At 45.0% G+C, this 14461-nt stretch overlaps 1 protein-coding gene across 1 annotated transcript in view; it reads right to left on the bottom strand.

Annotated features, from left to right (window-relative positions):
* Positions 1–72: 72 nt before the first annotated feature.
* Positions 73–14461, bottom strand: part of LOC108623524 (mucin-5AC) — a 21336-nt gene continuing 6947 nt past the window's right edge. The window contains exons 3-18 of the mRNA XM_026812373.1: positions 11623–11811; positions 11254–11513; positions 10800–11054; positions 10542–10727; positions 10201–10466; positions 9647–10080; positions 9443–9565; positions 8651–9365; positions 8305–8487; positions 8164–8238; positions 8017–8103; positions 7551–7929; positions 3199–4509; positions 1861–2041; positions 1489–1608; positions 73–905 (exon numbers count right to left, since the gene is read on the bottom strand). Of these exons, the coding sequence (XP_026668174.1) occupies positions 454–905; positions 1489–1608; positions 1861–2041; positions 3199–4509; positions 7551–7929; positions 8017–8103; positions 8164–8238; positions 8305–8487; positions 8651–9365; positions 9443–9565; positions 9647–10080; positions 10201–10466; positions 10542–10727; positions 10800–11054; positions 11254–11513; positions 11623–11811 (5216 nt within the window). The 3' untranslated portion in view covers positions 73–453. The remainder of the gene's footprint in view (positions 906–1488; positions 1609–1860; positions 2042–3198; positions 4510–7550; positions 7930–8016; positions 8104–8163; positions 8239–8304; positions 8488–8650; positions 9366–9442; positions 9566–9646; positions 10081–10200; positions 10467–10541; positions 10728–10799; positions 11055–11253; positions 11514–11622; positions 11812–14461) is intronic.

Below are 14461 nucleotides of genomic sequence, written 5' to 3'. Positions count from 1 at the left end.
GAACGTATCCCAGTATGCGTCGTATCAAGTGGGCGATATAACAAAGGATATTTAAATAAAAATTTCTAACAGTGTGGTTAAAAATTGATGCTTTTATTCCAAATACAAAATGTATTATACATAAAAACTGTAAAACTATTTCGATCTCTTGAGTTTGAACAACCCCCTCAGAGAGTGACGTACCTTAGAAAGTGATATGCGATCGATTAAGTGCGCTTCTCGACGTAACACGTTACTAACGCTTAAATTATTTCGTCGGTATGCTACGCGATAAAGTAAAAGCTAAGCCTATTTATATACAGTAACTAAAATATTTACACGTATGAACGTTTAACGATAATATCACCGTGCTTCGTTGATTATGGCTACATGCGTTTTGAAAAATTCAGATTGGTCGTGTAGTTTCGAGTTCGGGTCGAAATTCGATTCGTTCGCTTTGTCTGGGAAGGTTTTTTACTCCTTGCAACCTAGTCCAGCGGACCAATTGCAAATACCACCGACCGGATCGAAGGACAACGTGTCGGGACAAGTGTACTCGGCTCCGATCACCAGTCCGTTCACCATTCTGGCGCAAGTGATAAACTTTTTGCACGAGTACGGATGCGGGAAGTTGCCCTGATCGAGGCACTTAATCGTCCCTGTACTCGTGAGGAAGAGTTTCCCGTTGTACGTAGATTTCCCGACGACCGGCTCCTCCTCGTCCTCGTAATAATCGTAATCGAGAACCGGTGGCCGTCTAGGTCTCGTCGTCGCGTTTTCTATAGATCTGTCCCTCGTCTTTGGCTTATGACGATCCCCGGAAGCCGGAGTGAATCTGATGGTACTCCTGTTCGTCGTCGCGGCCACTCTAGGTGCGACCGTAGTGCTTATTTTGCGTCTCAGGGCGTTCCTAAACGGCGGTCGACCTGATCGTGTAACTCTATTAGTAATTGGACCTTTCGCGAAAGAGACTAGAGGAATCCCATTAGCACCAGCAGTAGAACATAAAAGATGCATCCAGAAGGCATGATTTTGACCTCGTGAGGAAACGGGTCTGCAGACGTAGAGATGCAGACGAGAAAGGTAAGGCGTTATGATTGCATTAGTACGAACAGATCGTTTCTCGTAGAGACAGATGAAGAACGTGGTTGTAATTACATGAATAGTAGAGATAAAAAAAAGAATTAGCAGAACAGAGAGTGGGTGAACGATGATGAAGTTTACTGAACAGTTAGCTTCCAGTAGATCCCCAACAATGAGATACCTCCTCGAGGGAGGTGACGTGTGATTAGTCTTTGGTGAACTCCTCGAAAGTTTCGATTCGAGAAGTAGACGGATTAAAACTTTTTCGGTCGCACGTCGGGCGATACATCGGAAATAAGTGTGAGAGAATATAAGTAGAGAATTGCGATGCGATGAGAAATTATATCCCAGTTGATCTATGAACTGATCTTTAGTTTAGATAGATTAAGAAGTTTGATGATGAAGCGTTTAACAAGTTGAGTGTACCGGTGGCCGACGATTGCAGAGACGGTGGATCTGCCAGAGTCACCGCGATCTCTTGCGCCCTGCTACTTTGATCGATATCTTTCACAGGTTTCTGCGCCTCTGTTTTATTACCCGCGGCATCTAAAACAGCATGAAAATATATTTCTATAGTTCGCTTCGACGATCGTTCGAAATTCTTCGTTTCGTTCGCGAAGCGTCTCCCGCGTCTCTCATGCGCAACTGGTTCGCGCAGCCGCCATGTTGGAAGTCAAGACGGCGAAAGGAGTACCGGCAATTGCGTCTGGTGTTTCGTCGCATGCGTATGCGTGCGGTGCGACGTAAGTTCTTTTCTAAATCTTATACAGGTTTTACGTATCGTGTCGTGTCACTTACCGAGTGTCTTGTTAACGAGAGTCAAGTTTCCGTCGGTCGGACGAATTTTTCGTTGATTCGCGAGTGTATTCGAACGTTTGCTGTATGGCGTCAAGCCGCCGACAATCGTGGGTTTCCTCAATCTGGTCGTCGGCGAACTTCCTGGTGTACGAGACGTTACTGTATTCTTCGAGGAATTCACCTGTTCATGGAGCACACGCAAATTGTATTTTCCAGTCGGGTCACCGAAACGGTGAGTACAATTCTCCGATTAAAGACTATGATTGCCGGTTCGACAACGGCCAATTTGTACAAGCGGACGTTAGAGATCAAGATTGATATTCGTAACACTACTAAATAGTATTTTCATGTTCTATATCGATCTATATCTTCTAATATATGTATGATTGAGTCAAAGTATCGCATTATCGCATCGATCGAGCATATTTATTAAAACGGAGATTTTTTGTTTGAATTGAAAAAATGGCGTCGAATTTCTACCGCGAATTCCTTTTAAAATAGGAACATACACTTCCACAGGTGTCGCCTTATATTCCTACAATCTGTATATCGAAAAATTAATTTATCCCGTGTTATTTGAATCTGAAACTTATGTCGATCGACACGCGTCCGTTACTTTGTTTCAAATAATTGTTCGAGCTCGTAAGCACTGAGACGATACGAAGAAAAAGAAAGACAAGAATAATTGGGTGGGTTATAAGGGCGACATAACAGTTGAACTTCATTCTCTTGTTAAACGCAACTAAGCATTAACCCTTTGGACTGTTCTACGTTTTATTGGACAGGTATGAATCGTTTAAAGTTGTGAGACCCAGTGTATCTGTAGAAGTGTGTAGAGCACAAAGGGTTAAAATGTATTGTAAGATGGAATAGTATAAGCGTAGCGTAGGCTCTTTAAAAAACGTGCGACACGCGCCTCACACGTAGAAGGAAAAATAGTGTTAATCGATTTAAGAATAGATGAGCCAGCCGTAGATAAGGATAAGAACGCACGATGCCAGAAAAGATTATCGATGAGTTTCCTTCCGTACATGAATGATCCTTTTCGAGACATTATTCTTCGTTTTGTTTCATATTAATTATTGTCGTCGTAGAAGGCTCTTGTGTTAAGCATGAATGGAAGGGAGCCTATTTCGATGTCTTTGGTATTTTTTGTTAGAGAGAACAGCTTCGTCTTTTTTCGCGTTCGAACAGTAAATTAACAGATCGTCCCATTCTCGTTGTGTGCACATCTCACTTTTGTTTAATCAGATATATTACAAGAAGAGTAGCAGTCTTTTAGTTAGCGTTACGCGTTGCGAGAAGATTGTTCATGCTTCTTTTAAAGTTTAAACTGACCTCGGGTCTTACATTCTCCTCAGTCTGAAGATGTTCTTCAGAACCAGCTATGTTTTCCGTCCGATTTGCCTTTGGCACAAAGTCCTTCTCATTTCCGTTTAAGTTTTCTCGATCAGGCGAACGCCCAACAGAATTTTTCGTTTCGTTATGATCCGTGAATTTGATCTCTCTCCCTCTTCCCTCATCATTCGAGCTTTCTCGATCATCCGTAGTGCCAATAAAATTATTCGTTTCGTTCGCGAGGACAGTGGTTTGCTCCAAGTCCTGGTCCACCTTTCCCGTTACTTCGGTTTCGTTATCTCCGTCGTGGTAAAACGAGCCGACAGTCGTTTCATAAACAAGCGTAGTGGTAACGGGTGGTCTTCTCCTTTGTTGCCCTCTGCGAGTAGAGAAGCGACGCCGAGCGTATTGTGTTTTTTCAGTTGTTCTTATGTAACTCTCTTCGCTGACCGGTCGCGTATATTGACGCCCTTGAGATTTGCGACCGAACTCATAGCCGAATCCTATATTTTGTCCACGACGATTATTATACTTATTCACCGTTCTTTCCGTAATTCTATCGTCGGAAGGAACGATCGTCGCGATTGTTTTTAACTCTGTATTTTTCGTAGAATTAACTGCATTTGGTACAGTTTCCGAACTCGTTGCATTTTCCGTCACATTCTCGGGTTTTGGATTTACGAGCAACGATTGTTCGGCCGTAGAACTCGCGATGGAATCAGTACGTGCAATAGAGAGAGTAGTATCGTCGTCAGTTAGGATTTCTTTAGTCGTGAATTCGGTCGTGGGAACAGTGGAGTCTGAGGGCTTGGTGTTAAACTTTAGTTCAATCTCTGTAGTTGGTTCATCGGTTACCATCGGCGTGGTGTCTGTTATCCTGGCTTCGAACGTTTCGTTCTCGTCTCGCGTGACGTAAAAACCACGAGGAACTTTTGCGGTGCTATGCAACAGATCGGCCAAAGGAATACCACGCATGGTAGTCGGTTTTATTATTAATGTAGTCGTTAATGGATCTTCCCGATCGATCCTCTTTTTATTAATCGATTCTTCGTCGTCGGCGACGTTGTCCTCGACGTAATAACTATTTATATCGTCTACAGATAAATCCAAACGTTTATTTTTTTCGCTCGCGTCCTCGTAGGCGTTCGCGACTTTTTCACGCGAGGAACGTTCCCCATCGTGGTGGTTCTCATCCTGAAGAGGAAGCAAATTGAAGAACACGGGCGTTTGATTTTCATCGTAATCATGGTTTCGATAACCAATCAGATCCTTGAGGGTCGGTAGTTTATTAACTTCGGGCAAGCTGGCGACCTGAAAATCAGAAGAGGGTTGCGTGCTTAATGACGATCCTATGAAAACCTTTCTCTTCGTTCTCTCTCACTCTTGTCTTGTTTCCTCTTTTTCCGTCTCGAAGGAGAAGAGAGGGAGAGAGAAGGTAAAGAAAGCGGACGATCCTCCGGTACTGATCTTCCGATTCTATTATGTATTTCGATGTCCTTTTCTTTTCGATACCCGATCTCGTCCAAAGAGTTGGTTGGTCCAAGATTCGATTAGACAATTTTAATAACGCGTTAAGTATGTAACGCGACTGGTATGTTTGCGAAATTGCTTCGTTCTTGATTGGGGGATGCGATGAATAAATCTATGTACATTGTCGATTGTGCGAATCGCTTCGCTTATTTAGTAGAATCTCTGTTGCCGATCAAGTTGCTGAACACAGACTCGATCTCGATCGTGGACGACTCGTGAGATTCCGTGGTGAACCGTGATGATTGATGAAGGAATTCACTTTCGATCGGCAGGGTGGACCTCTCGACCACTTGGCCAGGTGAACCGATCTCGTTCACCGAATCGTCCAAGCTAGGATCCGCGGACCTCTTCGGTGTACCGATTACCATCGATTCCGTGGTAATTCCTGCTCGCAGCACAGGAATTATTTTCGTGGTCGACGTTAACGAGGAATATTTCGTCTTGATCAGAATCTTCTGCCGCTCCGTGGTAGCCGATTCCTCGACCGACGTGACGAGCCTCGTTACAGATGGTCGCGGAGTCGTCGCCAAGTCCGCGTCGACCAAGTTCCTAACATCTACCGGGTTCGTCGAGTCCTCGTTTCGATTCCTATGCGTCGTCCTTAAAGTTTGCTGTCTTCTGTGTGCGTCGGCTACGTAGTCGAACTTTCTCGCAGGGATCAGAGTCTCCGTGACCGATTCCGTGCTGGAAACGGGTCGTCTGTTCAAGCTCGCGTACAGTCGCGATCTCGAACGTTTCGAGGAATCAGAAGTCGGCGACTGTGCGGCATCGAACAACAATTCGTCCTCTCCAGCGTTTCTCGTTAGCTCTTGGTATTTTGGATAATTGTAACGGGTTTTCGGTCGACGGAAATTCTGGTACGAGTCGACGGTCGTCCCCTCGGACTCTTCCGGTGACGAGTCCAGAGGATATGTTGAAAATCCGTAACGAGCATTGAATTCCGGCGACTCGTCGTACGAAGCCGTCGATCGGCGAACTTCCTCCCTCGCAGAAACTTGAATCTCGTCGTCCAGTGAGCTCCTCTCGTTAGGCATTGTCGTGTATCGATTCCAAAATTCCTCCGATTCGCTTCCGCTTGGATTGAGAGATCGATCCTCGGAATCTGTTTCCTCCTCTGAGCCAAATTCCCTCGCGTTTTCGAATCTGTTCTCGATCGGCTCCTCCTCGATCAAACGCGTCGTGCTCGCGGTCGTCGAAACCGGCCTCCGGCGAATGAATAAACTCTTCCTGCGTTTCGACGCGGCTTCCAAGTTAGATCTCCCATTCGTTGGAGCTACGCTCGGACCTTGTGTCGTGATGACACTTATCGATGCACTTATGTTTTCCAACGAAGCGACCGGACGCCTGCGAACAAATTTTTTTCTCACGTATCTCGTGTCTAGATAATACGACCGATTGTTGGTTTCCAATCTTCGGAAGTTCGACGGAATCAAAGGTGTAGTCAATTGTAAAACGGTACTCGAATCTAGCCGATTGTTCGCCTCTGAAATAATAGTCGGTGAAACTTCCAATTGATCGTTCTCGTTCTGCGAAACGATAGTTGGCAATATTTCGCTTGTATACGGTATCGTCGACTCCGTGACGCTATCCAGTTCCGAATCCTTTATTCTCGTGGAGGATTCGTCGGTCCCAGCCGTCACGTGGTCGATCATAGTCGATGCCACAGTGACGATATCCTCCTCTTCGTTCACGATGGTTGAACTCTCCATCGTTTCTGTCGTTCCCACAGTAGAGTCAAGAGTTTCCTCGGACGATGCACTAGTCGCACCGGTCGTCGGATTCATCAGAGCTTCCTCCTCTTCTGCTTTTTGCACGGGACGGAGGCGTTTGATCACTTTCCTCCTGCGAGAAACGAGCCTGTTCGCGTTCTCATTTTCTTGCGTCGCACTCGTGCTCGGTGTAACGGGCCTTCTTCTTAGAAGAACTTTCCTTCTCTTTGGAAAAACGTTTACGTTCGCGGTACCGTTTGTAGGGAATACTATTTTAATTATATTCGGATCAATGTCGCTGACGGTCGTCGTCATCTGTTCGATCTCTTGCACTTGATTCTCACTGAACCTTGTCGTCACGGGTTCTTCGTTGACCGAGTTGGTAGCGCGTACGAAGGAGTCAACGGTGTTTGTCTCAACATTCAAATCAGTCGTAGCATATTCCGCCTCTGTAGTCAAACCTGTGTCGACCTCGTCCACAGAATCCGTGATCGGTCCTACGCTCGCGGCTCTGTCCAAAGTAGTTGAGACGCTCACGGAAGAGTAACTGGGCGTAACTTGGATCACTGCTTCCTTATCGGGCGATCCAGTTTCTTTACGAAGATCGTCGCCCTCCAAGTTATTCTTCTTTCTCGTATACCTGTACCTCGAGTACGCATCCCTGTTCGCCGGCTTATCGAACACCTTTATCTTCGTGATCTTCTCAGGCTCTAGTTCCTCGTTCTTGATCGAACTTCTCGAGGACGATCGCCTCGAACTCGGAGCGATCCTGACGATGGGACTGTCCCGAAGTTCGCTCGCTGTGGTGGACTCGGCTTTGGAGCTCGGTCGTCGATACCTTCTCCTGGGAGTTTCCGTGCTCACTTCGGTGGTGGCTCGAGTTCTAACAGAGGTTTCGAAGGTGTCCTCGCTTTCGACTCTGCCACTAGGCGTGTACCTGCTGACTCCTCTGCTCCTCGACCTCCCACGACCACGAGGCGTTTCCTCGGCTCGAGAAGAACTCGTCGTGGTTCGCTCGTTCTCGTTCTCGTTCTCGTTCCCCTGCCTTGGCCTTAACCGACCTCGTCCCCCCGAGAAGGACGAGCGCGTGTTGTTTCGCGACGATATACTCACCTTGGACCTCGTCTGCTCGTTGCTCGAGGCCTCGGTCGTGGTCTCGGTCTGGGTGGGCCTTCTTCTGTTAAAACTGAAAGGCCTCGGTTGGGCGACGGCCGCGGTGCCAGGCGTCGATAGCGTCGTTAAGAGGATCTCCGTTGCCGTGTCCTCGACGAGTTTCACGGTGCTCGAGACCGGTCTTTCCGTTTCCGAGTCGACGGGGATATCATTAGGCGTCGAGACAGACGATGAAACGGAGGACTGGGTGGTACTCGTGGTCTGATCGACTTTAGGCGGTTCGCTGGTCGATTCCGTGATCGGTTCAGAAGATGAGGTTTCTGAGACCGTGTCTACTGCCTGTGGAGTCGTACTCCTAAATCGTTGAATGTTAACGTATCTAGAAAATTTAGATAATGTTATTGATAAATCAGTATTTCCAAACAAAGATACAACGAAAATAGGTAATTTATGTAAAAATGTGAACCTGGATTTAGTCGTTTGCGAATTATCTTCGTTCGCCGGTGGACGAGATTCCTGATTCTTTGTATCCTCCGAATTCGTTTCGGTTGTCCTGTAATGAATAATTTTGCAAATAAAGAGGCAATGCAAATATTAATACAAATACTCTTACTTGAAAGGTGCACGACGTGGAACAGCCGTCTCCTCCTCCGCGTTTTTATTCTTCTCCTCCAGGTTGTTATCATCTCTGTAGAAATCGTTATAGCTATATACATATGTTTTGTAACGAAGAAAGTAGGAATCCTTTACTTACTTTGATGTCGTGGGACGTGCGCGTCTGATGTTAATATAATTAGGCGTCGCCCTCTGCGTCGAACTAGTTAAGAAAGGATTGCTGACAGTCCGTTCTTCCGAAGAAGCAACGTCCGCGTTATCTTCTTCGATCTCATCTTCCTCTTCTTCCTCATCTCTGATCGACGGTTCCTCCGTGGAGGGTCTAATTTAACAAAAATAAGTGAAAGTAAAATCAGTTTCACAGATAATCCAAGTATACAAAATTTAAATATCGAGTAACAATAAATTATTCTATTTCTACTTTTAAAGGACTTTGTAGATTTATAAAAACATTTTGCCAGGAGTTACAGAAAGAAATATCGTACTTAGGCCTCTCTATGGTAACGTATTGCGGTTTCTGCGAGCGGCGAAGGCTCTTCACTTCGGGAACATCATCCAAGCCTTCGAATTGCGCACCACCAGGCCCATTCCTATTCGTAGACGCTTGCTTGTTGTCCGTTACCTTCCCAGCCTGTCGACTTAAAACGCGTTCATAAAGAGTACGACTGATCGTAGCCGGGGTCGCGTTCTCGTTGTTTGAATTCGTCGCGTCAACCGAACTTTTACTTTGAAACAGCAGCTGTTTCTCTAATTGCTCGATACCGCCCGCTTTCTTGATTAATTGAATCAATTCCTTGATCACTTCGGGGTCCTCCTCGTCCTCGATGTGAACCACCCTTTCCGGATCGCTTCTTCGAGACGTCGAAGGTACCTCCGTGGTCGTGGTGGTGGTCGTCGTAGTCGTAGGTTTGTTCCTTGTGATAGTTTTATAGAGGAGCGGTTTCGGAGTGGTGGTTGGCTTTGGTTCTTCCTTCTCCTCTTCCTCGAGCTCTTCGTCATCGTCCTCGTACTCGTACTCCTCTTCCTCTTCCGGCTTCTCGGTGGTCGGTTGACGAGTGGTACTGTAGAGGAACGTTGTACGACTCGTGGCGGCTGTTATAGGAGCTCTGGTCGTCGAGCTTGACGATGATGGTTTAGATTTAGGACAGATCACGTTGCGTGGGTAATCGCACGAATCTGCGCCCTTGTTGAACACCAAGCCTGTAAAGGGTAACGAGAATACGTTTAGAGATACAAATAGGAAAGAGGTTTCTAATCTAATTCTAATGTCGATTTACCGGAAGGGCACGTGAATTGATGTGCCACCACGCCTAGACCTCCGGGACCGCTGTCCAAACACCAGAAATACTTCTTGCAGTCCCGTGGGTGGGGAAAGAATCCTTCATCCTCGCACTTGAAATCTGTGTCAGAGTGTGAATCGCAATCGATGAAATAGTTCAGAACAAGGCAGAGATAAAGAATTTTCCTCGAGATTAACTCACCTGTCCCAGGATCAGGTGTCGTGGGAGGTTCCGGAGTAGTCAATTTATTGCTCAACGATTCTTCATTGGATTCATTTTTATCCTCTTCCTTTCGGCGAATTTGTTTCCTCCGATTCCGATTAGAACCGATCCGGGTTTTCGGTTTGGTACCTGATCTTTCGCTCTTATCGGTGACTCGAACTGCGTTCCCACCTTGGGTATCAGCCTCCTCCTGATCGTACGATCGTCTGTCGACTCTCTGTTCCTCCTCCTCCTCGTCCTCGACGCTCGATCTCGGCCTCGAAAACGAATTTCGAAACTTTGGTTTCGCAGTAGTAATTCGTTTAGGAGCTGGTGCCACCGTCGTGGAACGGCCGCCGATCACCTTCCTTCCTATCGCGTTGCTCTTAATTCGCGGTTTCTTGCGAGACTCCTCAGAGCTCGTTTTCGCATTCCTAGTTTAAGTAATGTTAAGAAAAAGTTGAAGTAATGTAGTTTTCATATTTTATACGAAGGTATAAAACCGAGATCAAATGATTTTCAGTAGAAAATAGAATTTTATTAGATGATCTTACGCGCTGTCCGCTAGTAGAGCTTCCTTGGCAGCTTCGATCAGGGGGTACGGACGATCGTGGCATTTGCCTCGGAAATCGTCGTTGTCAATCGTCCAGAACATAATCCCTCCAAGATTCTTCTCATTCGCGTATTTTGCTTTCAACTTAACGATATCCTCGTCGTCGTAGCCCACCCACTGGTCTCCCTTGAACGCGTAGGGGCCCATCGCTTTCGAGTTCGGCTGCACTACTTCCCAATCATTCGACTGCGTCAAACTCTCGCAGATCTAGCCAAATATCATTTAATATTATTAATAGATCGTAATAATAGATGATAAAGTTAGATAGTAACAAATGGAAACCTCGTAATAGGCGAGATATCCTTTCTCGCGTGTGGCATCACCCTCGACTCCTGGACCATCAGCTGGCGATCCTAAATCGGTAGCGTCCGGATTAAAGAGCGTGTAAGATCGTCCGTAAGTCGGTATGCCTAACACGATCTTCTCTGGAGAAGCACCCTTCTTCAACAGATAATTGATAGTGTAATCCTGAAATGAATAATGCAGTCTCAGATTAGCAAGTACAACAACTTGAAATTCGTTTTCTGTATTGTATCTTACGATCGTTAATTCGGAGTCGTAGTTGTATTCGTTGTCCTCCTCCAACGGATAGAGGGGCGAGTGGTGATTTACGGCTGGCTCGTAAGACGAGTGATAGTCGTACGAGAGGAGATTAATAAAATCGAGATACTCGTTCAACCTGGGAACGTCGTAGCCTTTGTCGATGTACTCGATACCTGCTGGCATCGCCAACGTCAGCAGGAGCCTCGGTCTTCCTGTTTTCGAGGCTTCTCTCTCGAACTCCTCTCGCAGTTCCTTCGTAATTACCAAAAATAGAAATTAAAACAATTTGTTTGAGGACTTCGGGTCCATTTGACCTGTTTAGTAGATTGCGAATATTGCAGTTTAATATCGCAGTTTACTGATCAATATCAGCAGGTTCTCTAGCCCTTGAAAGTCTCGTCTAATCGTGAAATTAAACGAGTCAGAGTTCGTCGAGGACGTGGTGCCGTACCTGCACTAAGCTAGCGTAGTTGTCCTTGTCGCGCGGTTTTCCTCCGTCCCGGAAGGCGGGATACTCCCAGTCGAGGTCGAGGCCATCGAAATGATTCTTTCGAAGAAACTTGATCGAGTTCTTGACGAATTCTCGTCTTCTCGCGGCGTCGGCGACCATCGGTGAGAACCTGCTAGAACCCTCGTTCCACCCACCGATCGCCAGCAACGTTTTCAAGTTCTTGTTGTACGTCTTTAGTCCCGTGAACTTGGCGTATCCACCTTTGAAAGTCGCTCGTTGAAACCGTTTCGTGTATTTATAAAAGGATCGAGCACACATATACATATTTTCTATCGGCGGTCTACCGACGTTTTTCTTTCGTTTTCCTACCTTTCTCAATATCAAAATACTTGTCGAACGGTTTCAAAGCGTTGTCCTTGGTGAACCCACCGAACGCGTAGATCAAGTGGGTGCATAGATACGGATTGATGTTCTGCGGCGAAAATTTAGCCGTTCCTGGTCGGTAGATCGACCAATTCGTGTAGTAGCACACGATCTTTCGCTCGACATCGCCCAATCCTAAAAATATTTTAATTTCCTTCATGTTTATGAAATCCGGATTAGAAACGCAATAAGATATAATTAATAGAGATCGTTATCAGTACGATTTCTCTTTTTATTCGAACGGGTACTCCATTGACAAACACCGATTCGCAGTCACCTTGGCGAATCACCGCGTGGCACCCGTGTTGGTATCCGCTTTCGATCGGAGTTTATCCTCGATGCTTTCACTGATCGCACGGATCGAGGCCGCGCCAAAGATAATGCGAAAATCGAGCCTCGAATTAAGATCGAAGACCTGTCTCTTTATGTTTTCATGGCCGCGAATCAATTTACGTCTCGTTGAAACGCGAACAAGTGGTTCGTCGTTTTTTTCGAACGCAGTAGATAGAATTCTTGTGGAACATCATTTAAGGATGTATTTGATGCTTGTATACAGTCAATCCCTAAAGTTTATGTACCTTAGAAAAACGCATTTCGTATAATTAAAAAGAAATCAGACGTCGGAAGAATAATGCTAATAATAAATAGCTACGTGCTAAAAAATATAGAAGGAAATATCCAATTAAGTATTGACGCTGACGAAAATTATTTTTTTCAAAATTGCGAAAAATGCTTCAAATAAAAGTTGTTTTCCTTCTAACTACGATATTTAACGAGTTACGTATGATTATTTGGCATTTTATTGATGTTGACAAAATCCGACCATCCCAGCGTCGAAACGGCGAACTTTTGGAAAAAAATTTCATTTTTCCTTAATTACTCCTAAACCGTTGGTTCTACGGGAAAATTGCATAGGACCTTTCTTGTAGAGGACGATGAGATCTACAATTTCTGTGTAAAAGTTTTTCGCTAGCGTTAATAGTTTACGATTTATTGACGAAAAACCAAAAAACAGTTTCTCGCAAATTACTCGTAAACTATTGACGCAAGCGCAAAACTTTTATATAGAAATTGTAGATCTCGTCGTCCTCTACAAGAAAGGTCCTATGCAATTTTCCCGTAGAACCAACGGTTTGGGAGTTATTGGCAAAAAACGAAAATTTCGCGAAATCTGAAGGGGTACCCCTTGGAAAAATCTCGGAAAAATCGAAAAATTTTTTTTGTTGTTTATTATTAGCAATGTTCTTCCGACGTCTGATTTCTTTTTAAAAAATGCGTTTCTAAAGTGCATAAACTTTTGGGATTGACTGTATAGCCAATACATCCTTAAGCAGATAATCAGGGGAAAAATAGTAGAGTTTTAACGGAAAACGTCTGACTTTACAAAACAAAACGACGTTTCATATGCGCCAAGCTAATACGATTGAATTGCCTTAAAATGATTTCACACTAGGGACGGGGATTTATGTGATGCCCCTGGAATGTCTTAATTATTACCAAATATCGCGTCGGAATGCGTTTCAATTAGCCTAGTCTTACGTTTTCTCGGATGGAATTCCCTGGATGTGTGGAACGAATTAGAAAGTACACGTATATGTATTTCGAATTTCGCGTGCAAAAAATGGTAGGTAAAAGTGGTCGCCGGATTCGGTTCAGTTTCCACGGCCTTTTTCCACGATTTTCGCACGGTTTTGCATATAGAATGCCGGGGATTGTGTTCGCGTTTCTGTCACGGCGCGGCTGGATAATGATCGAGCGCCAGGGTACAGGGGAGAGAGATTTAGTTTCGTGTTATAATGAACGCTAGATCGACGGTAATGGAGTTAAGAGTGGCGCATAATACAGAGATAATATCGGTAAGAGGCGTGCGCTCTACGCTGTTACCCGCGAATCTACAATTCCTCGGGGCTCTTTTCCTATTTTCTTCCTTCTCGGTCGCACGGTTCTCAAGCTTCCAATGTTCGAATACTTGATATGTAGCTGACGAAATACATATTTCATATTTTCGATGTGATTCGTCTCAAGTGAAACCTATTATTTGAATAATCTGACATGAAATCAAATACTTCAATCCTGCTCAAAGTATTATTTTGTACATTGCACCAGCTGAGAATACGATGTCAATGGAGCGTTAATCGTAGAATTAGATTAACACATTTTGCTACGCTTTCTATTTGAAAATTGTGACCCAATGGTATACTTATTTGTAAAAAAGTATTATGGTTGTTAAGGGTTAATATGTGTCTAGTACGTCTTTATTAGAATTACCTATACTTATCGCGTCGATCGAGCAGTTTTTCGAAGCCCCGGAAACGATTACCGTATCGATTACGCTCGTAGAAATTGCTAACGGGCAGGGAGTTAAATATCGCGGTTTACGGTTTTCCGAAGCGGTGTCTACTCTCAGTTTTTTGCCTTCCCCCCTGTAAGGTGCACGTCGAAGTCTCCGAGAACCCGAAGGCTCGTTTTTGCCTCGCACCGTTTTCTCCGTGCATGCGTTTCACTGGCTGAGATATGGCGAGACCAGTGAAACTGCATCCACGCAATGCGTGCACCGGTACTCACGTGCACCGGCCACGCTAGAGAAATTACGCGATGAAAGAGAGAGAGAGAGACTCGGTCACGGAGTAAACGGGCCATTTGTCAATCTAACCTTGTCGTCGGTTTTTTTTTCTTTTCTTTTTCGACTCGATCTTTCTCCCATGTGCTTCTTTCTTAACACTAGAAAGACTGAAACTTAGTATATACCTATTTTGCCCAAAACCAGTTAAAATGACTGTATTGT

The sequence above is a fragment of the Ceratina calcarata genome, unplaced genomic scaffold (genome assembly GCF_001652005.2).
Source record: "Ceratina calcarata isolate Rehan_Ccalc_2016 unplaced genomic scaffold, ASM165200v1 scaffold272.2, whole genome shotgun sequence".
Taxonomy (NCBI): domain Eukaryota; kingdom Metazoa; phylum Arthropoda; class Insecta; order Hymenoptera; family Apidae; genus Ceratina; species Ceratina calcarata.
Note: the sequence above shows the minus strand (reverse complement) of the source record. Positions and strands in the feature narration are given on the sequence as shown.